The sequence below is a fragment of the Sarcophilus harrisii genome, chromosome 2 (assembly GCF_902635505.1).
Source record: "Sarcophilus harrisii chromosome 2, mSarHar1.11, whole genome shotgun sequence".
NCBI lineage: Eukaryota > Metazoa > Chordata > Mammalia > Dasyuromorphia > Dasyuridae > Sarcophilus > Sarcophilus harrisii.
In genome coordinates this window covers 532,551,437-532,577,374 of record NC_045427.1, presented here as the reverse complement: position 1 = coordinate 532,577,374, position 25,938 = coordinate 532,551,437, and the positions used below count along the sequence as shown (strand labels likewise).

The 25,938-nt window shown below is 33.1% G+C and overlaps 1 protein-coding gene across 3 annotated transcripts in view; it reads left to right on the top strand.

The window, feature by feature from the left end:
• The window catches only part of LRRC28 (leucine rich repeat containing 28), a 174,121-nt gene that overhangs the window by 78,075 nt on the left and 70,108 nt on the right, over window positions 1-25,938 (top strand). For all 3 annotated transcript variants that reach the window (XM_031955518.1, XM_031955517.1, XM_023497364.2), the window contains exon 6: window positions 18,702-18,908. In XM_031955518.1, coding sequence (XP_031811378.1) covers window positions 18,702-18,908 — 207 coding nt within the window. The remainder of the gene's footprint in view (window positions 1-18,701; window positions 18,909-25,938) is intronic.

Sequence of the window (25,938 nt, the reverse complement as noted above, 5' to 3'; positions counted from 1 at the left end):
ATTACATGTAAAAATAGTTTTCAACATTGATTTGGGTAAAATTTGGAGTTCCAAAATTTTCTCCCTTCCTTCTATGCCTCTTCCCTCCCTGTGACAGCAAGCAATCTTATACAGATTATACATGTACAATCACTTTATACATATTTCCATGTTAGTCATGTTTTGAAAGAAAAATCAGAACAAAAGGAAAAAATCACAACAAAGTGTAATGTTCTTCTCTAAAATGTAATCGTTCTCTGGGAGCAGATTTCTTGGGGGCCTTCTGGGAGCAGCCTTCATTTTAGTTCAGTATAATCATCCCAAATGCAGCCAGGGGTTAAAATCCAAATCCTTTATTGTTTCCTTTTAATTCTTGTCTCTTTTCCTGGGGCCTAGTTAACTTTAATAGAGGCCTATCTCTCTCCTTGGTTCCGCGAGCTCTTGCTGCTAGTCCTTTGTCTCTTCCAGCTTCAGCCTTTCCTCCTCCTAATCTCCAGCCAGCACGAAAGTGGAAGTTGGAATGAATCTGACTCCACCTCCAAGAGTGGACTTTAGAGCTTCTGACTTGTGAATCTCCCAAAGTAAATCCTAATTGAGGCTCCTAGCTTATATATGATCTCTAAAAGTGTGAACCCTAATGTGTGGACTTTCTTAAAGGTGTGAACTAAGTACATAAGCATTGTCTCTATTAATTCCAGTGACTTAGCACCTTGTTTCAAGTTCTGGCCCATAACAAGAAAGGAAAAAACAAAACAAAACAAAAAAGGTGAAGATAATATGCTTCAACCTGCATTTAGTCTCCATAGATGTGTTTCTGAATGCAGATGGCATTTTCCATCTAAAGTCTATTGGAATTGTCTTAGATTACTGTGTTGCTGAAAAGAGCAAAGTCTGTCATAATTGATTATCAATCTTGTTCTTACTGTGTACAATGTTTTCCTGGTTCTGCTAACTTCATTCAGCATCAGTTCATGTAAATCTTTTTAGGTTTTTCAGATATCAGCCTGCACATCATTTCTTATAGAAAAATAACATTTCATTACAATGTCATCTCTTTTATAATTTTAGAACTGTTCATGGGGTATTCTTGAGAAAGATACAAGAGTGATTTGCATTTCCTTTTTCAATGGATCATCTATTGTCATTCTTTCCACTTTGACCTATCTGTCTTAGGTAACCCTGTGCAACAGAATTCACATTTTCATAAGTACAAAACTTTAAGATTTAAATCAGAAATGTGTATCATCTCACCCTTGTCTGAATCAAATCACTCTAATTAGAGTAAGTAGCAGCTCTTGAGCAGGCAATGTACAAGTAGGCTGCATATTCAAAGACACTAGAAGCAAAATACAAGAAATTAGAGAAATAATAAAAGAATTCTTTCATGAAAAAACTTTAGTAGAATGTTTCATAAGCTTAGATGGAACTTTTCAAACTTCTGAACTTCAATTCTATAAAAAGAAGTAATGTTTCTGATCCAAGGAGAATTTTAACCCCTGGGCTTTGGTAGGTATGTGATTTTGGCTGCTCTTTAATGTTTTTCTAAAAGTGTACTCCGTAGAACTTCACATAAATTCTCAGACTTAATCTTTTTGTGTGCTTCACTATATATCCTGGCTAAATGCTCAGAATATAAGATCTGTCCCCTTTCAATCTCTCTTTGGATCATCTCATACAGATCAGAACATCAGTCTTCTTGTCTCCTATAGTATTAATATGCTACTTTCTTCCCTTTTCTCCCATCCTACCATCCTTTGACTTTATATAAACAGTTTAATTCTTGTTCTTAATATTATTGTTAATCTCTTTTTTACATGTGAAATAATGTAAAATATATTTTTCTATTAGCTATATCACAAAAAAATCAAAAAGCAAGATAATTATACTTCAGTTTATACCTGTAGTTCATAAGTTCTCTTTTTCTCTGGAGGAAGGTAGCATTTTTTTTCATCATGAGCCCTTTGGAATTGTCTTGAATCATTGTACTGATCAGTATAGCCAAGTCTCTCACGATTGCTTATTATTATAATATTGCTGTCACTATGCACAATGAATCTCCTAATTTTACTCACTTCACTTTGTATTCTTAATTCTTACCATATTTTTTTCCTGAACCCTCCCTCTCATCATTTTTTTTGGTAACACAGTAGTATTCCGTCATGATCATACACCACAACTCTTTCAGCCATTTCTCAATTGATGAATTCCTTCAGTTTTGTTTTTCTTTCTTTTTTTTTTTTTTTTTTTTTTTTGCTACCACAAAAAGAGCTGCTATAAGTATTTTTGTAATTACATGTACTTTCCCTTTTTCTTTTATTTCTTTTAAGTAAGACCTAATAGTAGTATAACTGGTTCAATACCCTTTGGACATAGTTTCAAACTGTTCTCCAGAAAAGCTGGAAAAGTTCACAACTCCATCTATAATTTATTGTAGATGTCCCTGTTTTCCATCATCCCCTCCAGTATCTATCACTTTTATGGAGTGGTACCTCAGAGGTATTTTAATTCGCATGTCTGTCATTCATAGTGATTTAGAGCATTTTCTTATGACTATAGATAGCTTTGATTTCTTCTCAAAACTCCCTTTTCATATCCTTTAACCATTTGTCTTTTGGGAATTTATTTTTATAAATTTGACTCAGTACCCTATATATTTGAAAACGAGTCTATAAAAACTTTTGATATTAATGCATTATCTATAATAGTTTTTATCAAAATGTTTAGTTTCCTTGATTATCTCTAATTAGGCCTATTTTTGCTTTTGATTTGTCCAAGTTCATGATTGCTATCCCCTACCTTTTTTTACTTCAGCTAAAGCATAATAGATTCTTGCTCCAGCTATTAACTTATTGCTTATAGCCTTTTCTTGAACTAAAAAATAAAATAAATTTAATACTTTTTTAAAAAGACTCCATATCTTTCAGGTATATAATTGAATCAGAATATTCTAGAAATACACACTTTCAAGAGTCCTCAGATGACCAAGGGGAATTAGCATAATAATTATTCACAATAGGTAGAATACCTTACAAGATTCTTATTGCTGTCATATAACTAGGCCCCTGACAAAATAGTTGGAAAAGCTAACTCCAGTAAATCATCCTCAGTAACCAAAGTGCCATTGTCAGAGACAGTTTTATCTTCCTTTATCAAAAGTATTTGTAGCACCTAGTTTTGTGGGTTACTATAAATAGGAGCTAACCAGCTTAGCTTGGATGTAGAGAAATCTCTTCAAGTCTTTTCAAGAACTAAAAGATGTTAAGATGTTAATTGATAACTATACAATTGCCTTTTTTCTGCTTTTTTATCAATATCCTTGTTTTTGAAGGCTGAAAGTCTCACAATACTTTTCAAAATATTATGTTCTTCTGTTCAATTTAATTCAAGTGTTACAAATTGACATTTGTGTTATGAATAGTTCTTCAAAGTGTGCTGATTTTTATTTATTTATTTTTTTATTTAATAGCCTTTTATTTACAGGATATATGCATGGGTAACTTTATAGCATTAACAATTGCCAAACCTCTTGTTCCAGTTTTTCACCTCTTACCCCCCCCCCTCCCCCAGATGTCAGGATGACCAGTAGATGTTAAGTACATTAAAATATAAATTAGATACACAATAAGTATACATGACCAAAACGTTATTTTGCTGTACAAAAAGAATCAGACTCTGAAATATTGTACAATTAGCTTGTGAAGGAAATCAAAAATGCAGTTGGGCATAAATATAGGGATTGGGAATTCAATGTAATGGTTTTAGTCATCTCCCAGAGTTCTTTCTCTGGGCATAAGCGGTTCAGTTCATTACTGCTCCATTGGAAATGATTTGGTTGATCTTGTTGCTGAGGATGGCCAGGTCCATCAGAACTGGTCATCATCTAGTATTGTTGTTGAAGTATATAATGATCTCCTGGTCCTGCTCATTTCACTCAGCATCAGTTCGTGTAAGTCTCTCCAGGCCTTTCTTAAATCATCCTGTTGATCATTTCTTACAGAACTAGTAATATTCCATAATATTCATATACCACAATTTATTCAGCCATTCTCCAACCGATGGACATCCATTCAGTTTCCAGTTTCTAGCTACTACAAAAAGGGCTGCCACAAACATTCGTGCACATACAGGTCTCTTTCCCTTCTTTATAATCTCTTTGGGATATAATCCCAGTAGTAACACTGCTGGATCAAAGGGTATAGTGTGCTGATTTTTAAAATTTAGGTATCAATAAGTCAACTTTTGGACAGAGCTGATAATAAACTCATAATCACATTTGTCTGCCAAAAAAAATCCAAAAACAAATAACAATAGAGGTGGTATTGCTAGGGGGGAGAGCCAACTAGAAAATATATCCCCTTACATCTAACAAATTGAGAGGCCAAAAACTGAGCATTTTAAATGTGAGAGAAGAAGAATGGGGGAGATAAGATTTATAGACCAAAATTTGAAATTTAAGTATTGGAATTTAAGTTTTTTTGGTTCTCTGCCAGTTTTTTTTTTTTTTTTTTACCATAGAGTGCCTGGGAATTAAAAATGTGAAAGCTGTTTTAGTGAGACCGGAAAAAGCTAGTGTTTGAAAATAGCAAGACCTGTTATTGACTATATGTGGTCATTGGTTTGGCATGGTGCGGGTGGCTTCCTTCCTCTCCCCATTTAAATCTTTTGCTAACTTAGTGTACACCACCAAGTTTATTGACTAGTATTTACTGTTTTCTTTTTAAATTGTTATTCCTAGGATATTTTTATGCTATTGTCTTGCCAATTATACTGTAAATTATAATGCAACACTAATTAAATCATTTTCAGCCTTAAGTATCCAAAAATAGAAATTATTAATTTTTTAGTATAAAAATTCAGTTTAAGGGGTTCCCTTGAGTTTATTTCAGTGAACTTTTCCTTCTAGGGAAATAGAAATTATAAGCTTATGGGATACTTTTTTATTCTCCTACAAAGATGAAGAAAGAACTCATTTATTTTAGTATTTCTCAAACTAAAAAAAATAACATTTCCTTCTCTTCTTTATTTCAGAGAGTAAAATTTTAAAAACATTTCTTTTTCTTAAATACATTATCTTTTGCAATTTATTTATAGTTATATTTTTTCTATATTTGCATATTATATGCAAATTTCAGAAAATAGTATAAATCTTACAACAGTGTTTATTCAATGATTCTGAAATAAGTAAACAAATATTGAATACCTATGATATATCATAAGATATAATACATATACTGAATGTATAGTAAAAAAAATACAACTAAAACATTTATATTTTGTTTTTAATTCAGTGACTGCTATTCTTTTACCTTCATTCTCAGGTAACCTTAGTGAGTAGTAGGCTAAAGTATAAAATTGAATCTAATAAAATGAATTTCATTAGGGATAAATATGAAAATAAACATTGTTTCAAAAAAATAATTTCACAAGCACAGGGTGGACCAAGCATGATTATATGATAGACTGTCTAAAAAAAGATCCAGAGGGTTTTAGTGTACTTCATGTTCAAAATGAGACAGCACTAGTTTGGAGCTTTTAAAAACACTTATGTAACTGTCTTGCATTAAAGGAGATTTCTGATAGGTATCCTGCCCTGGCTAGCTATATCTTCTTCATTTATAGAACACGCAGTTAAAGAAAGATGATTATAAGCTAGAATGTGTCCAGAAGAGGAAAACCAAGATTGTGAAGGGCCTTCAGTTGATAAACTATGTTGAAGCAACCAGGAATGTAATTTGTTGTGAAGAAGAAAAGATCAGAGGGAGTGAGTTTGAAAAAAATCTTCATTTAAAGGTTTATCATGTGAAAGACAAATTTACTTTGCTTGCTTGCAGAGGATAGCCTAAAATAAAGTGTGGGAGATAAATTTAGGCTTGATATTAAGAGAATTTTCCTAATACTTTGAGTTATCCAAATGAGAATAAGTTACCCAGAATTTACTGGGTTCTCCCTCAGTGACTGTCTCCAAGTAGAGAGTTAATGGCTACTTGTTTGGGATATTTTAAAGGAGATTCTGTTCATATATGGATTGGACTAGATGGCTACTGAAGTCCATTCCAATTCTAAAATTTTGTGATTCTGTGAGAGTCTTTATATTGTCATTTTGCTTCACAAAAGTAATTACTATAAACTATATACCATGTTACTGCATCTTCTACTTTTTTTAGTCACATATATTATTTTTGGTAAATGGTATTCTATGGACTACCACTTGCAAAAAGTAAACATCTTCCCTCTCCCTTAAAAGAGCCCATAATGGATATGGAGATTATTTTTATGAAGACTTTATATATTAGAGACTTATGGTGTGTTCTTTTAATGTTTTCTTAATGACCTTTGTTAATAAATAATAAGGTCTAAAGTTAAATATATATGTTATTCTTCTTTCTTCAGATGCCTTGGAAATCAAACCATCCACACTTTTAAAACTGTGTCACCACCAACAGAGTCCTTCTCTGTGTATGCTTGGTCTTTTCTAGAATTTTTCCTGTCTTTCTTTTCTTTACTGTCATTCTCACTTCTTCCATGAAGGGGTTGTGATGTTCTAAATGTGGGAGCTCTACTGCCTATTTTGGTTTTTTTAAAAAGTTTGTTATTATTAAAAATCTTTGCAAATCTTTTCTTCATTTGTTTGTTGTTCTCCTTCCAAATCATCCTTAAATGCCCTCAAGATTGCTTTGTTGAGTCTCAGAGCTTTCTTTGAACTAGTTTTTTTTCTTCCACTACTTTGTTTTAAAAGACAACAAGAACAACAAAAAAGAGGGTTTTTTTCTGTCACACCCATCAAAATGGGTGAAACTTAGAATATTCTTTCTACTCATTTCAAATGTGACTTTAAACTTAGGCTAGCACCCACTGCTTTCGTGGAAATGACCATTTTATATTTTAAATTTACTTTTAGATTTACCTGGAATCATCTATGGAATACCCTTCCCAGCACACATACAATCAGTTAGCATTCTTAAATTCTTTGCCTTGAAATTACTTTTCCATTGTGAAAAAATTTTTATTAAAAGCATTCCCTAGACTTATCACTAATAGCACCTAAGCTTTTGCAAGAAGTTCAAATAAGAAATGGATCTTGGATGATATATTATAATTCCTAACTTTTGACAAAATCATTGATCCTTTATGGGTAATTTTCTGCCTTGAATATTTGTTTTTGCATTTCTCTAATTAGAGCCTCATATCCAAGATGCATAAAGTAACACACATACAGGGCTTCCTAAAAGTTTTAGTGCAATTTTAAACTAAGACTTAACTTTAAACTTGTGAGATACCTAGCATATGACCAAAAGCCATCTTGTGAATTTCAAAAGATAAAAGTGAACTGTTTTCAAAAAAATAATTGTCAACAGTAAGCAACTATCAAACATATCAAACTATCAAACATATCAAAGATTTCTCCAAGTCATTAATAATAAGTGCAAATCATAGTATTTCTGAAATTTCGTCTCATTCCCAACCTTCTGACAAAAATGATTAAAAAGGAAATAATGTTAATTAATGAAGAATTGTGGAAAGACAGACATACTAATAAAATGTCAGTGGACATACGAATTGATCTAACCATTCTGAAAAGCAAGTTGGAATTATGATAAGCAAGTAATTAATATATCCATAATTTTGACCCAGTGATCCCACTACTAAATCATATGCCAAGAACTGCAAAAATAGAAAGTTCTACTTTTTGTGGTAGCAAAGGATTGGAAACAAAATAAATACTCTTCAAAAGAGAATGGATAAGCAGATTATATAATATGAGTATAATGGAAAATTCTGCCCTATAAGAAACAGTAAATATGAAGAATACAATGAAACAAGGGAAGATTTTTAGAGTGATACAAAATGAAATAATAGCTAGGAAAACAGTATATAAAATAATCATAACAATGGAAACAGAGAAAAAAGAAATAGCAAAATTAAAATTGACTGCTCATTAAATATAATGATCAACTTTAGCCTTGGAAAAAAGAAAAATTACTTCCCTCCTTTCTTTGCAGAGATATGGGACTATGGCTGTAGATCATTGCATATATGGTCAAACTCAATTTCTGTATTATTTTGTTTTGCTAAACTGCTTCCCTACCACCATTGTTCTCCGTGAAGACAAGAAGACAGTTATATTTGTAAAAGGAAGGTGATATAAAAACAAAAGTTAACAATAGCTATTCCAAAATTTTCTGCCTTGTAGTTTCCCAAAAATTTTTTCTCCAAAAAAATTTATCACTTTCCAAAACTTTTTTTCTAGTTCTTCAGTTTCATTCATTTCTTCTTTAAAAGGTTTGTATCTCATTGCTTCATGAATGTGAAAACTCAGAAATATTCTTCAATTGATTTTAGCTTTATTTGTCCTTGCAAATTTAATTTTCAGGTGCAGATTTAAAAAATGTCATTCTTCCCTATTATCTTGACAACATTTTTTACTTGTTTAATACACACTTATAGTTAGAAATTTTTTACTGGCCTAATTAATATCGTACTATGGAATTAGAATTGGAATTAGTTCTTTCCTTTAAAGACATAGTAAAGGAATTGAGTTTCCCCCCCTCCCCATTTACCAAAACAAAACAAAACAAAACAAGACAAAACATTATTTATTATGCCAAGGTTGTAATCCTAGTCTAAGCACTATCACTTTCAATTCCTAGTTTTGTCAAGAATTTTTTTTACCATTCTGCTTATAATAAGTTTCACATTTTAAAGATGTTTTGATATATCCTTTAAGTCCAAAAGTTAAGGGTTCAACTTTATTTTTTAATAGATTATGATTGTTAATGTTATTTCGCTCTGAAATTAGTATCCAAAAGCAGAAACATTACTTCAAATTGGGCAAGACCATTTTGTTGCATTGTCTCTCTAAATCTTATCATTGCAATATAAATCATTAGATTCATCTTTCAAATTTCTGGTTCTTTTGATATATGTAGAATATACATATCAGGGGCAGCTAGATGGCGTAGTGGATAGAGCACTGTCCCTGAAATCAGACCTCAACCTCAAACCTTAACATTTCCTAGCGGTGTGAACCTGGACAGATCACTTAACCCCAGTTGCCTCAGCAAAAAAGAGAGACAGAGACAGAGACAGAGAGAGCGAAAAGAAGAAGAATGAGACGAAGACGATGATGACAAAGAAGAAAAAGAAGAAGATGACGACAAAGAAGAAAAGGAAGACGACAACAACGAAAAAGAAGATGATGTTGATGTTGACGATTATATCTAATGACAGATTTGAACATGTGTGTTTAGGTTTGAATGTATTTGTTTAGCAGAAAGAGCAAACTATTGTTATATGTTTTTCTCCCATTAACATGTAATACATGTTAATCAGGATTATGAAATAAATATTTGTTGATTACTGATGATTAGAGTTGTTAAATGATCTTTTTGTTATTCATAGGAAGTTCATATGGCATAAGATGAAGCCCATGTGTTTGGCCAGGTTATTACTGGAAACACAAGGTAAAAGAATCTAATGGGGGAGAAAACATGCAAAAAATATATACAAAGTAAATGATATACAGGAGAAATGGGAACAATTAAATGTGGCCAGGTACTAGAGTTAAGAGAGATTATGAAAGTCTTCCTGTAGAAGGTGAGTTTTAGTTGGCATTTAAAGGAAGTCAGGGAGGTCAATGGTCAGAGCAGAGATGGAGGAGTATTCCAAGTATGAGGGACAGCTAGAAAAAAAAATGCCTTTTTTACTATAAGAGTAAAATTAAATCACAAAGATTTAAAAGTTGGTTCCACACATACATAACATACTATTTTGGATTATGGACACTTGAGTCTTACTGAGAATTTAAGTAATGTAGGCAACATTGAATTGATCTAACCATTCTGAAAAGCAAGTTGGAATTATGATAAGCAAGTAATTAATATTTCCATAATTTTGACCTAGTGATCCCACTACTAAATCATATGCCAAGAACTGCAAAAATAGAAAGTTCTACTTTTTGTGGTAGCAAAGGATTGGAAACAAAATAAATACTCTTCAAAAGAGAATGGATAAGCAGATTATATAATATGAGTATAATGGAAAACTCTGCCCTATAAGAAACAGTAAATATGAAGAATACAATGAAGCAAGGGAAGATTTTTAGAGTGATACAAAATGAAATAATAGCCAGGAAAACAGTATATAAAATAATCATAACAATAAAATAATCATAACACTTAATACTTACTAGCTGTGTCACAGATCCTGGGGAAGTCACTTAACCCCTATTGCCTCAGAAAAAAAAAACAATAAAGATATTTATCAAATACCCACCGATAAATTCATAAAACAATCTGCTACTTATTATTTCACTACATGACTGAATATACTTGACATGCCCCAAACTGCTCTTCTACACAACACATAAGTTAAAATTGGAATTTCAGACAGCATTTAATAATCGAACCAGAGGCTTCTCATTGTATATTTTCCTTTTCTGCCCCCCAAAGCATATTTTATACCATTTCATATTCCACAATGTGAATTAAAATTCATATCACTCCATGACAATGGGTAGTAGGGAAATTTCATTTTCATTTTAGTTCTCATAAAGCCCCAGAAAACTTCCACAGACAAAACATATGTTGAACAGTGTAGTTTAGCTCCATTCTTCTCTATAAGATTTTACAAACAAGTTATTTTTTACCAGTATTTCCCTTGGCCACCATATATCTACATTTGGCAACTAAATAGTGCTTGCAAGTGAAGGATGAAAACAAGCTGTTGAAGGAGGTGCTAGATTGCCAGAATCGGTCTGAAGCTGTGCCTTGCCATCCTCAAGGAGACCTACAGCCAAAACATTTTAATAACATGCCACAGAACATGGTAGAAATCTTGAGGTTTGAGCAGAAAAAACTGTAAAATCACTTTGAAGGAGTTTTTGTTCATGCTTATAATGCCACCAAAAATAATAAAACTTTCTCTGTTTCATACTGGCTGCTACTGGGAAAGGACCATATTTGCCTTTTGAGTTGTGTTTTGGATTCATAAAAGGTGCAGAAGACTTGGAAATTCACTACCATTATTTTGAGACCAGTTGAAAAAGTCTTTTTTCTTTAGCTTACAGCCTCAGGTCAGAAAAAACTTAGAAACATGCAATAGTATATAAGTACTCTAAATCTGATGTCAAGAACTTCAGCCAAAGATTTGAGGCCTTTATAAAATCTTTGGATCCTTGGGGAAAAAAATAATATAGCAGAAAAATAGAATGTCATCTTCCTTATTCTCCCTTTATCTGCTCTAGGTAGGTAAAAGACTGAAAATTTTGTTACTCTAGAAGATAGCTCTGGAGAATAGTCAAGGTCCTACAAAGACAATGTATCATAACTACCTGTTACCATAGAGCAGTTAGTTGAACTTCCTTTTTTGGGAAAAATAGAGCAGGGCTTCTTAAACTTTTTCTACTCACAGCTCCTTTTTTCCTGAGAAATTTTTATATAACCTTGGGCATGTAAGTATATTAAATAGGTGTACAATTCAAATATTTACTTATAACGAATCATAATTTCATAACCTCCATTAAATGACCCCATATTGGGTCCCAACCAACAATTTAAGAAGCTTTGCAATAGAGAATCAACCAAGCAGCCCTAAGAATAACTTGTCTACCAGTTGTAAAGACTTTTGGACTCAGACAAATGACCAATATGGAGAATATTGATCACAATTCAGATGTTGTAGGAATTGCATCTTCATCTTTTCTTGTCCATCAAGCAAGACTAACCCAATATAGTAAATATCTTTGCCCTTGGCTTAATGCTAAATTTGATTAGAGAATATACCTGATCAAGAGTGAAAAAGGCAGCATTGGAAATTCCTATAATCAATTTAGGCCATCTATGAGATTGGTACTGCAAGCCAGAGAGTCTCAGGATATTATGGTTTCAGAACTGAATTTTGGAATGTCCATATTATATGGTTTGAGGTGGTATTGACTTATGAGGCTCCAGGAGCAATGAAAGAATAGGAAGACAATAAACATTGATGGAGTACATATAATATGCCTGTGTAACTTCAGTCTGTAATATGAATAAAATGTCCAGGTTTGGAATGCAGTAGATAACAGTGCTGGGTATATAGTGTATGGCATTTGGCCTTTGTATTTTGATTACATTAGGTACTTTAATCCTATGATTTAAGTATTACATGTGACCTGTATATCTAATCTACATATTTTACTTTGCTGTATTGTGCTATTTATCACATGTGATTTGTGAATTTATTTAGCTGGCAATTTTAATATATGGTATAGCTATGCAAGTTATGTGTCATCATTCCCCTAATCCACGTAGATGATCTTTGGCATGCAACTTTGGTAAGGATATTATATATGATCTATCTGTATATATGCTTCATATTTAGTAGATTAGTAAATGTTTATTTTGATATGCACTTATAAGCTGTCAATATAGCATGTAACATGAAATAAAAGGCCGAGGTATGTGAGAATAAGAAAGCGTAGAAAGATACAGGAGGAAGGAATTTTTTTCTTTGGGGAATGGTGGCTCTGAATTACTAGGGTTTGAAGAAGAGGATTTAAGAGTTTGCTTACCCCAGAATTCAGTTCAATTCAGTTCAGCTAGCATTTTTAAATTTCTCTTAATGTGCTAGGCACTGTTCTAGTAATACAAAGCCAAAAAGTAAAGAAGTTATTACCCTCAAGGAATTTACATTCTATTGAAATAGCATATACATTAACAAGCATATCTAAAATAAATGCAAAATAGTTTTATGGGGAGTTAAGTATTAGCTGCTGAGAAATTGTAAAAGATTTTAATGTTAGAAAAGAAGTAATATTTAGGACCCCAGGTTATAATACTAAGGGGTCCTTTTTAACCTCTTCCCAAGATGACAAGGGAAGGGAGTATTAAGTATTTATTATGTGCCAGGCACTGTGCTAAGTGTTTTACATATATTATCATTTGATCCATACATTCAGAAATTAAACTAAGTGCACATGGAGCAAGTGTTCAGCACTCCATCTCTTTATTTCCCAGAAGCACAAGTTCTTCTCTGCCATAAGCCTTTTGAACCCAATGATTGCTATGTAGTAAGTGCTTAATAAATATTTATTGATTATTTAATTGATTAATTGACCTCCCAAGGCTTGAATTTCCAGGATGGCTGGAATCCATTCACAACTCCACTAACAATGTATTAGTGTTCCACTTTTCTCACATCCCTGCCAACATTTGTCATTAACTTTTCCTGTTCATCTTAGCCAATCTGACAGGTGTAGTGGTATCTCAGAGTTGTCTTAATTTACATTTCTCTGATCAATAGTGATTTGGAGCACCAAAAAGGAAAATTTTAAAGAAAACAGACCAAAACATTATTATGTGCCTAGAAGAATATCAGGGAGGACTCAAAATTTGTAACAATAAATTTCAAAAAAGCATATATAATAATAGTATAGATTATATATTTATTACTGTCCATCTTTGCTTCCTTGTAGGTTATTCTTTTGTTCTCTGTTTGCACTTTCAAACTTTTTCCCCCTTTCAGTCCCTCCCCCACTTCTCCCAGACTACAGTTAAACATGGGTATATGTGTGTGTGTGCATATACATACAAATATGCACTTTTACTTGCATATAAACACATACATACCCATTTATCCATATCAGTATTAATATGGGTGATATATAATATAGATTTCTCTCTTGATTGAATCTTTAAGTTTGATTTTTGTCTAAGATCAATGATTATCAATCCACTTCCCTTCCTCTTTATCCCTTTCCCATTAACTATATAACTTGTTCCACTGCCACAAATCTATATACCCCTCTATACTCTATCTTATCCTATTCCCTCCCCCCCCCATTTCTTTCATATTTAACCTATTCATAATGTGAGTAGGTTTTCAGAACCACCAGCCCTCCTCCCTCCCCCCCCCATACCTTTTTTATATTAAATTTTCTAAGTTCATGTTTGGGTGAGACAAAGGCCTGAAAATTGAACCTAGTCCTGGGGTCTTTCTTCAGGTCTTCTCTAATTGTTCCAGGAGGACTCTCCCTATTTGGAACAAGTCTTATTTATTTTTCACTGGACTATGCTCATCTTGGGATACAATTGATTTTATTTGTGGGGGGAATCTGAAGAGCTTGGAATTTTCTGACCTATCCCACCATCTTCCCCAAACCAGAATTCTTAATCAGCTCATCTTTTCTGAAACTGCCTTGATTAGCATAGTTAGACAATTCTGGGACCTTGTCAGTTCCACTTGGCCCCTCCTTGATCTCTCCCTTACCTCTCCCTAACTCCTCTCTTTTTATCCTCTTACAACTAGATCCCACCTTTTATTTCCCATTTTTCCCCTGAGAACTTAAAAATTGTGGTTGGCTACACAAGGATACTTTTTTTTTTAAAATTAAAGCTTTTTATTTTCAAAACATATGTATAGACAGTTTTCAACATTCACTCTTACAAAACCTTGTTGTTCAAATGTTTTTTCTTCCTCCCTTTCCCCCATCCCCTCTCCTACATGGCAAGTAATCCTATATATGCTAAACATGTGCAATTCCTCTATACATATTTCACAAGGACACCTTCAAGGTCTCACTGAAGAACTTTAGAATTGAGTGCATGAATGGGAGACATTGGCACAGGAATGCTCAGCATAGCATGCCCTCATTAAGGAAGGTGCTGTGCTCAAAAGAAATGTAAGTTATGCAGATTTGGAGAGTCCACCTGAAATGTTCACATAGACTATTTGTTCCCAACCTATGGTATAGGATTCTGAGTTTGTGTTGGTCTAATAACTCACAGTTGGCCAGACTGTAATTTGATTCTAATAAAGAAGTGTCATTTTGTTTCTCTTTGAAACCAAAGAACACTACCCAACAAACCAGAGCAAAAACTAAATAGCCAATTTTTTTTATAACAAAGAATACTTTCTATATATTAAAATTTATTATTTCTTTTACTCTAAGGGCAATAATTCAATGGTTAAATTTTATGTCTTTGATTTTATACAAGATACTTTATTTTTATATCTCACTCTTGACTTTTGATAATAAATGTTTATTTTTTGCCCTTTTTAGATGGATGCTATTAATTTGACATTTGAAAGTATATTTGAAAATCTGTCATGGCAAAGGATAATTTTGTAAAAATAATATTAGCATGATTATTAGTTATACCAGATGTCCCCTAAAGTTTTAGTGAATCAAGTTTTAAGCTACTAAAGGAAGACATAATTACTAAAAAAATCCACTATTACATGAATTGTGTGATAAATTAAGATAAAGTGAACTTCAAAAAATCAAAGATTTCTAGTTATGTCAACAAAGAGAATGATTAAATACTAACTCTGTTGCCAAGAAGGTAAATACTAGCATTCAATTTTGTGATAATTGAGTTATTAAAGATGGGTATATGCCTGCAAGAGACAAATCTCACAAGAAACTGTAGACTTTCCTTGAAAATGTTCAGCCATTCAGCCCTCTTTGTAGTGGCCAGAAACTGGAAACTGAGTGGATGCCCATCAGTTGGAGAATGGCTGACTAAATTGTGGTATATGAATATTATGGAATATTATTGTTCTGTAAGAAATGACCAGCAGGATGATTTCAGAAAGGCCTGGGGAGACTTATATAAACTGCTGCTGAGTGAAATGAACAGGACCAGAAGATCGTTATAGACTTCAACAACAATACTATATGATGATCAATTCTGATGGACATGGCCCTCTTCAACAATGAGATGAACTAAATCAATTCCAATAGAGTAGTAATGAATTGAACCAGCTACACCCAGCGAAAGAATTCTTGGAGATGACTATGAACTTCTACATAGAATTCCCAATCCCTCTATTTTTGTCCGCCTGCATTTTTGATTTCCTTCACAGGCTAATTGTACACTATTTCAAAGTCCGATTCATTTTGTACAGCAAAATAACTGTATGGACATATATACATATATTGTATTTAACTTATACTTTAACATATTTAACATGTATTGTTCAATCTGCCATCTTGGGGAAGAGGGAGTGGGGGGAAGGATTGGAAAAGTTGGAACAAACTTCACTTGAAGTGAAGTCTTGCAATTGTCAATGCTGAGAAATTACCCATGCATATATCTTGTAAATAAAAAGCTATAATAAAAAAAAAAGAAAATGTTCACTCATTAATGAATCTGCATTGATCTTATCATGATTTGATTTAAGACTGCACATATTCGTATTCAAGGAAGCCCTTCTTAAAGATAGTAAATATATCCAAAATGGTCAAATTATATTCACTAACTTATTAATACAGAAATATAAACAAGTCAGCCAAAAGAAAAAAAGGAAGTGAATCAGGACAAGTATGTGACTGGAGGGGTGACCACATCGTGGTCAGAAATATTTCAGATGTTTGATATCATTTATGCTGATAAGTCTCTTCCATAACTTAGGTGATCTTAGAAGAATGCCTTAGAACTGAAAGGAAGTTTCTTGAAAATGACCAGTTGTGACTGTAATATAATTTTATTGCCTGATATAGTTTTATTCTTTAGCATTAGATTTATTACTATTGGATATTTAACAATGGTCCCTCACACTAAAATTTCTTATCCAATGTCCTTTCTACATATCAAAACCAAACCTAGAACAAAAAGGTAGTTATTTTACATTTTATTTAATAGATACCTAATTCTAATATCTCTTTATGTTTATGTCGAGGATATGGTTATACACAAGATATTAGGTGTAGCTAGGTGACAAAGTGGATAGAATTCTGGACCTTGAGTTAGGATGAAATCAACTCAAATTCTGCCTCTTACATTTACTAATTGTGCAGCCTTGGACAAATCATAAAACCTCCATTTGCCCTAAATTTCCTCATTTTTAAATTGGAGTGCTTACCTTCCAGGATTGTGGAGATCACTGAAATAATAATTGTGAAGCATTTGTCACAGGGTCTGGCAAATAGGAATGTATAAATATTAGTTATTATTGTTATCATCATCATCATCATCACTTTTTTTGTCTCATGGACTCCTTTGGCAATCTGTCAGGCATTTGAAAACCTTTACAGAGAAAATAAAGTTTTACAAGCATAAAATATCTAGGATTACAAAAAAAGTCCTATTATATTAAAATAATAATTATTTTTTTTTTAGAAAAGACCCTAGCTTCATTGACCCTAGCTTAAAAACCCTTGCAAATCTAAACCAGTCAGCCCATATTCAAGCTGTGTTTTTCTTTGACTTTTAGATTCCTTTGTTTCTCATAGGAATATTTTGGTGATTAGGAAAAATGAAATGAGTTTCTCCAAAGTATTTAATTGTGTCTATTGAGATTAGCTTAATGTAGACCTACTTTCTGTGCTGCTTCTCATTTGTCATTTACCATTTACTTGCTTTCATATTTATCTCGTGTACTGTCTTTCCACTTGGAGATGATATCTTCATACTTCTTTAGATCACTAGCATAAAACATAGTATAAATGCTCCATAATTGTTGAAGGTCGTACCTTCTAACTGCAGTTATCCTTTAGGGTTCTATCCTAGTTCCTTTTCTTTTTTCTTACAATACTGCTTCATTTTGTAACCTCATCAGCTCCCATGGATTTAATTACCATTTCTTTGCTGATGATTCTCAAATCTTACCTTTCTCTCTCAAATTTTTAAAGCAGTAATCCTGCTTTTGTGATCAAGTCTAATAATTTGTCACTATGTTATTTGGTGAGGGACTATTTAAAGGTAGGTGATTATTAATAAGTTAATAAATAACCACTTCTTAAGCACCTACTATGTGTTAGGCACTGGGCTAAGCATGGGAGATACAAAAAGCAGCAAAAGACAGTCTTTGACCTCAAGGAACTTATAAATCTAATAGGTGAGATAACATGCAAACAAATATATATATATAGTAGACTATATACAAAATAGAAAATAATTAACAAAAGGAAGTCACTGGAATTAAAAATGGTTGGAGAAAGCTTTGTGTAAAGGGTAGGTTTGGGCTGGGACTTAAAACGAGATGAAGAGATCAGTAGTCAAGAGTGGAGGACAAATATTCTAGGCATGGGGGACAGCAGAGGTAATGACCAGGCTAAATGGAGGATGGACTGGAGTGGGGAAGAGACTAGAGGCAAGAAGATCCACCAGCAAGCAATTGCAGTAAACTAGGGATGAGGTGATGAGGGCCTTCACCAGAATGGCATTGTCAGAGGCAAGAAGGAGGCACTTAAGAGAGATATTGCAAAGATTAAACTGGTAGGCAAGGTGGGTGAGGAGTAAGGTGAGAGATAGGGAAAAATATAGGAAGACTCTAAAGTTGGGAGCTCGAAGGACTGGGAGGATGGTGTTGCCCTTACAGTAATAGAGAGGTCAGGAGATAGGAAAGGTTTAGGAAAAAAAGATACTAAGTTCTGTTCTGGACATACTGGATTTAAAATGTCTATTAGACATCTAATTGGAGATGTCAAAGCTTGAGATGTAAGTTACCATAGAACAATCCTAGCTCTGTTTCATTGCCTTTGATTTTTCAACTTCCCCTTTTGTTTCATACCAACACCTAAAAACTATTATTGAATTGTAGCAATCGAGTTTAGAAAAGCTATCCAAGTTGATTGTTTTGTGTAATTTCCCCTAAAATCATGTGGTTTATAATTGATAGCTTTGTTAACTAGTTGTTGCCTCTTATTATTGAATCAACTTAATTAATTTTCATTTGTTCGTTGTGCTTGTGGAAATGATATTAATTAGAGTGCTATCTTGTATTAACTTTAATTCCAGAGGTTGGAGATTTAAAGGAGCTGCAGACGCTAGACATTTCTACCAATCGTTTACTAACTTTACCGGAGAGGCTTCATATGTGCCTTTCTCTGCAGTATCTAACTGTGGATCGAAATCATTTATGGTGTGTACCTCGTCATCTTTGCCAACTTCCTAGCCTCAATGAACTCTCCATGGCCGGAAATCGTCTTGCATTTTTGCCACTTGGTAAGTAATTCCATTTGTTAATAAAATTTTTATTAAAAATATTTCATTGTCTACATACAGAGTAAAGGTAAAAGGCTAGAGCAGAAACTATTATGCTTCAAGTGAAGTAAAAAATGTAGGGGTAGAGATCCTGATCTTAGATAAAGCAAAAGCAAAAAATAATCTAACTAAAAGAGATAAGAAAGAAAATTACATCTTGCTAAAGTATACCAAAAATGACAAAGTAATATCAATTCTAAACATTATATGCACCAAGTGGTATAGCATCCAAGTTTCTAGAGGAGAAGTTAGAACTGTAAGAAGAAATAGACAGAAAAACTGTACTAATGGGGGATCTCAACCTTGCTCTATCAGAAATAGATAAATCAAAAAATAAATAAGAAAGAAGTTAAGGAGGTAAATAGAATTTTAGAAAAGTTAGGTATGATAAGCCTTTGGAGAAAATTGAATGGAGACAGAAAGGAATATACGATTTTCTTGGCAGTACATGGTATCTACACAAAAAATTGATCATGTATCAGAGCATAAAAACCTCAGAATCAAATGCAGAAAGGCAGAAATAGTAAATGCATTTTTTTCAGATCATGATGCAATAAAAATTACCTGTAATAAATTACCAGGGAAAAAGCAAACCAAATATTAATTGAAAACTAAATAATCTAATCCTAAAGAATGAATGAGTAAAACAACAAACCATAGACACAATAGATAATTTCATCCAAGAGAATGACTAATAAGAGAACATACCAGAATTTATGGGATGGAGCCAAAGCAGTTCTTAGGGGAAGTTTTATATCTATAGATACTTACTATAAAATAGAGAAAGAGAAGATCAATGAATTGGGCATGCAACTAAAAAAAAACTAGAAAAAAGAACAAAATCTCCAATTAAATGCCTGATTTGAAATTCTGGAAATAAAAGGGGAGATTAAAAATATTTCATTATCTAGGTGAAAGAAGTTTATTCTTTGTTTTCTTTAAACACATTTAAATCAGTTTTTATAGTATTCAATATAGCACTATTGCTTAAAAAGAAAGCTTATTTTAAGTCCTAAAACTTCCACTTTTAGTGTGGAAGTATTCTTTTTATACCCAGAAGGCACTTATCCAAATATTCCTATTTTTTTAATTTCAAAAATATTTTCATATTAAAGTTTGAAACCTGTGACAAGATATAAGCATTCTGAAAGTAAAATTAAAATATTAACAATTGTAGTCGTAGCTCATATATATAATGAGACTCAGAGTGGCATAATGTTTAGAATATTGTCCTCAGAGCCAGGAAAACCAGGGTTCAAGTTCTACTTCTGAAACATATAGAGAGATGGAGACAGAAACTGAGAGAGTTAAAGTTAGAATTTCTTCATCTGGGAGGGCATCAATGAAGTCATATATCTTGATGTAGTTCATCCTTTGTTTTTGGAGAGGACCTATGACATCACAATGGTGATTTTCTAACTTTGAGTGAATGGGATTTAAGCAGAAAAACTACACCAAATCATCAGCCCCATTCTTTCCTTCAGAGTCATCAATCTTAGTCTACTTCCTATATGTTAAGACCTGTTTTAGGTGTACTAGTCTTTTAAATGGCTGAGGAGGCTATTGAGTTTCCTTGCTTTCTGAATTATAAAGGGTCAAAGCCAAGGAATGTTAGTATCCAAAATCTTTCTGAGCTTCTGCCACCTTCTGGGAATGTAATGTTCTGGTCGGTTTTCTGGAGGTCTCTGGACCAGCCTTTCTTTTAGCAGAATTCACCACGAGAGTAGCCAGAGATAAAGTCCAAATTCTTTATTATCTCCTTCAAAGTCTTGTCTCCTTGCCTGGGGCTCGGCTAGCTTTCTGGAGGTCCTCCAGAATGTGTCTTGGTTTCTGTGGAGGAAACAGGAGGACCACCACGATGGCTTCTCTCTTGAAATCTGTCTAACTCCGGGAGCTTGGGCTCCAGCTTCTAGCCACCACAAAGGTGGGAGATGGAATGAATGTCTCTCCTTGAGCTTGAGCTTGAGCTCCTGCCTCCAGTCTTCTGTCATCTCAGAGTCTGACTCTGGCTGAGTTTATCCCAGTTTATATGCTCTATTATAATTAGATCATTTACAGTATACTTAGTATAAACCAGTCATTATATCATTAGGGAACCATTATTTGTTATAAGATTAAATCAATCATACTGAACTAGAGAACTATTAATCACCATGCTAAACTAGGTAACCATTGTCTTATCAATTCCACTGAATTAACACTTGTAAGAATCTTTGTTTCAAGTATAGAGTTCTGGCCCATTACATGGGAATGACTTACTGACCTAATATGGCTGATCAACATGAAGAGCTGTAGAAGAAAATAGCATTATTTTGAGTTAATATCCTTTTAAATTTTTAATTTCTTATCAATAGAATAGTTTTTAATGCATTTCACAATTGAAAAATAACTTTAATTTCATTTTAATATCCAAATCTGAATCACTGGACTGAGTTTGAACTTATTCAAAATGCTCTGTTCCTATCATATTTATATAACACTTTATGATTTAAAAATTTTTTACCTTTACATAACCTTGTGAAGTAAATAACTAAAGTATTACCAAAACTTGACTCCTCTTTTTATACAAAAAGAAACCAAAGATCTGAAAGACCCTTGTAATCTAACCTAGTTTACAAAATTCGTGTTAACCCATTTATTTGAATCCAACTCCAGTGGTGACAAAGGATTTGGCTTATGTTTTTAAAAAAAAATGGACACTTATGAGAATTTGGCTTTCAACTAGAGAAATAAATTTCTTTTAGAGCACTATAAAGTACCAAGGTATTATAATCAGTGATAGAACCAAACTAAAAACTATAGCTTTTTAAAAGCTTCTGCAATTGGCTGTGCCATCTGCTAAATTGCAAATGTCATGTCATGTGCCTAATAGAAACATATTATCCACCACAGATTTCTGCAAGTGATTCAATTTGACTGACTACATTAGAGAACATAAACTGCTAGGATAAGCAATGCATTTATTTTCACTGAGAACTGAATTATTTCACTAACTTATAAATAAAAAAAGTCATTTGAAGATTGAAATACAAAGCTCCAAAGATCCTTAAGTTGTCATAATAACTATTATGCTTTTTTATTTATAAAAGCATTTTTCTTTTTCTATGTGAATTATTTATCTCTAAGGGCAATGAACTGGATCTATCATTGTTCCCTTGGAAGAAAAGAAATTTTTGCCAACACATTAAAATACTGGAAAAGATAAATTCTCTTAACCAATAGTTAATTTTCGTAATTTTTTGGAAACTATTGTTCCCTAAGTAAATTTATTCAAAAAGTTAATTAAGCAAAGAAAACTTTCAGAAACAAGCAGCCTTCCTAAGTAAACAGATCAAGAATGGGAATTATGTAACAAAGTAAAAGAAATATAATTTGATTTTTTTTCCCAAAAGAATGAATATTCCTTATTCTTTAATGACCATCTCATAGGGCAGGTATATGTAAGCCCATGCTCAGACATTCCAAAATGCAAAGAGGAGCTTGTCTTCATGCTTAGGAATGCAAGTTTGAGTAGTCATATGGTTTTTAGGTTTCCTTAGTCATGTATTTCCCCCTTGATACTAGGAATGAACCTGTGAAGTATTGGAAATTTCTTTTGGATGCACAGTGTTCACACTGATACCTACTTCAGGTTTTTATTGGGATTATTTAGCCCCCATTTAGCCCCACACTTTGGCTTCTATGATCATTCTTTTTATCTGCTGATGAAAATATGCCTGCCAGAAGTTACTGCTTTTCTCATACTTTCAATCCCATACATGTTCACACTCTTTACCTTAGCCAAATGCTCTCATTTATTTTCTTTACCTCTTACAGAGCACTGTATAAGTCATGCTAGGGCTGATTTCTCTCTAAACAGAATATGTATAAAAGCTGTGAGCCTAAGGCAAAGAACAGTGTTACCAATGTCTTTCTTGATTCTGTTGCCTTCAATCTCTTCTTTGTTTCCCCAAAGTGACAGCTACAAAATTCCTCTTCTAAAGTCTCCCATACCACACCCTACTAATTCTTCTCAGAAGAAAACTTTGCCTCATACTTTATTAACAAAAAGAAGAAAAGCCGTTTAATTTATGTTCAAGCAAACAAAGAGATGGAGTATTTTATTTTGTTCCATCAAAGAGGCCAGTGTCATTGAATCAAAGTATATATGATGGGGAATAAAGTGTAAGAAGACTGGAAAGGTAGGAGGGAACTAAGTTATTAAGAGTTTTGACTGCCAAGCACAATTTTTATTTGATTTTGGAGATAATAGAGAAACATTAGATGTGGTTAGATCTATACTTTAGGACAATTACTTTGGTGACTGAATGAAGGATAGGTTGGAGTTGGAAGAAAAGTCGATTTACCAGCAGGATATTGCAATATTCCAGGCATGAGGTGATAAAGGTCTGCACCAGTACGGAATCATGGAAAAAAAAGAGGCCATATTTTAGAGATGTTGTAAATGTGAAATAAATAGACCTTAGGAATGGTTAGATATGAGGTGAAAGATAGTCAGTAGTCTTGGATGTCCCCCTGGGAAGTAAGCCCGAAGAACTGGAAACATGGTGTTATCTTCAAGAATAATAGAAATGTTTGAAAGGGGGAAGGGTTTAAGGATAAAGAAGGTATTATAATGAATTCAGTTTTAGACATGTTGAATTTAAGATGTGTATTGGACATCCAGTTCAAGATGTGTGAAAAGCAATTGAAGTCGTGGTAGATAGGAGAGAGCTATGGCAGGATTGGTTGATGGAGTAGTAGATTTGAGAATCATCAGAATAGAGAACCTAAATAAACCCATGGGACTTGATATGCTCACCAAATGAAATAATATAGAAATAGAGAACAGGGTCTTATGGAACACTTCTGGGTAGAAAGCCTGAAGTGGATATATATCCAGCAAAAGAGACTGAAAAGGAGCAATCTAATAGATAAGAGAAGAACCAGAAGAGAGTGATGTCCCAAAAACACAGAGAAAAAAGAGTTTCAAGAAGAGAATGATCAAGGGTGTCAAAGACCATTGGATTTTGAGAGAAGTCTCTCTGTACACTTCCATTCCAACATTCCCAGTTTTGGAACCATAATGAAAATCATTTTTGCTAGTGCTTCCTGAAAAGGGATATCATTATTTTCCTGTGTAGTTTTTATCATTATTTCTGTAACTTTCCAAATCAATTATCCCCTCCCTGGCATGTTTTATCTTCAATATAAGTACCTTGGGAAAGGATTCTAGAAAGATGGCAGTGAAAGAGGTCAGAAAATTTCAAGCTCTCCAGATTTCCTTCACTTTCAGGACAAATTCACACCTCAGAGTGAAGAGACTGGTAAAAAACAAAGAAGAGTAAGAGGCAGGGTCCTCCTAGAATAAAACAAGCTAGCTCTGTGGAAACAGCAAGTAAGGAACCTTGGAGCTAGCTAGGTTTGGTTGGAGTATCAGCCAGAAGAACAGGAACTTTCACTTTCCGGGTTATGAGATGAGTTGAGATCTGAATCTGAGGCAATCTCTACTGCTTGGGAATTCTAGGCCCAGTTGTGCTGCAGAGGCCCTGGGTGAGAACAGGGTTCAACTTCAGAAGAGTAGAATGAAAAGAAAAAAAAAAAAAAAAAAAAAAAACAACCACCAAAAAAAAAAACCCTCTTCTACCTCAAAGAGTAATGTTAAATGGTTATCTGCCCAAGAAGAATTTATAGAAGAAGTCATAAAAGACTTTAAAAATCAAATGAGAGAGACTGAGGAAAACCATCCAAGAAAACAAGATTATGAAAAAAAAATTAGCCAACTGAAAAAGGAGATATGGAGTCTTAAAGAAGAAAATAATTCTTTGAAAATTAGAATTGATCAAGGAGAAATTGGGGAAGCTATAAGAGACTAAGAAATAACAAAAGAAAATAAAAAATGTGAACATATAGCACAAAATGTGAAACATAAGAAAAATAACAGATCTGGAGAACAGATCAAAAATATATATTCATAAAAATTGGACGACCTGAAAGTTATGACCAGAAAAAGAACCTTGACCCAATAATACAAGAAATAATCGATGAAAGTTTTCTTAGAGATCAGCAGGATGATTTTAGAAAGGCCTAGAGAAAGTTCCATGAACTGATGCTAAGTGAAATGAGCAGAAGCAAGATTCCATTGTACATGGCAACAGCAAGATTATATGATGATTTTTTCTGATGGATGTGGCTCTTTTCAATAATGAGATGATTTCAGTCCAGTTTCAATGATCTTGTGATGATGAGAGTCATTTACACCCAGAAAGAGAACTGTGGGAACTGAGTGTGGATCACAACATAGCATTTTCACTTTTTTTTTTTTTTTTTTTGCTGTTGTTTGGTTGAATTTTATTTTCTTTCTCATTTTTTTCTGTTGATCTGATTCTTCTTGTACAGAAAGATAATTGTATAAATACATGTGCCCATATTAGATTTACATATATTTTTTATTGGATTACTTGCCATCTAGGAGAGGGAGTGAGGGGAATTAGAATACAAGGTATAGCAAGGGTCAGTGGTGAAAAATTATCCTTGCATGTTTTGAAAAAAAAAAGCTTCAATAAAAAAAAGAAAGACACTGAAATAAATAGATAAATGTAACTGGGGAAAAATAGAAATATCAAATTTTTAAAAAAGAAAGTTATCTAGAACAGGAGGGAAAAATAGAAATAGAAAAAAATACACCAATTGCCACCTCAAAGAATCCTTTGTGGAAAATATATAGTAATATTACAGCCAAATTTCAAAACCCCCAGATCAAAAAGAAAATTATGCAAGAAATAAAAATAAAATTTTTAAAAAGTTGGAATTACAATTAGAATTGTACAGAATTTAGCAGCCACAATAAAAGACCACAGGTCCTGTAATATATACTGGCAAAAGAGCAAAGCCTACAGCCAAAAATAATATATCATGAATGAAAAGAATGACATTCATTGAACTTGCAGATTTTCAGGATTTTGTCTCAACCAAACTTGAACTTAATAGAAAATTTTACTATAAGAGCCAA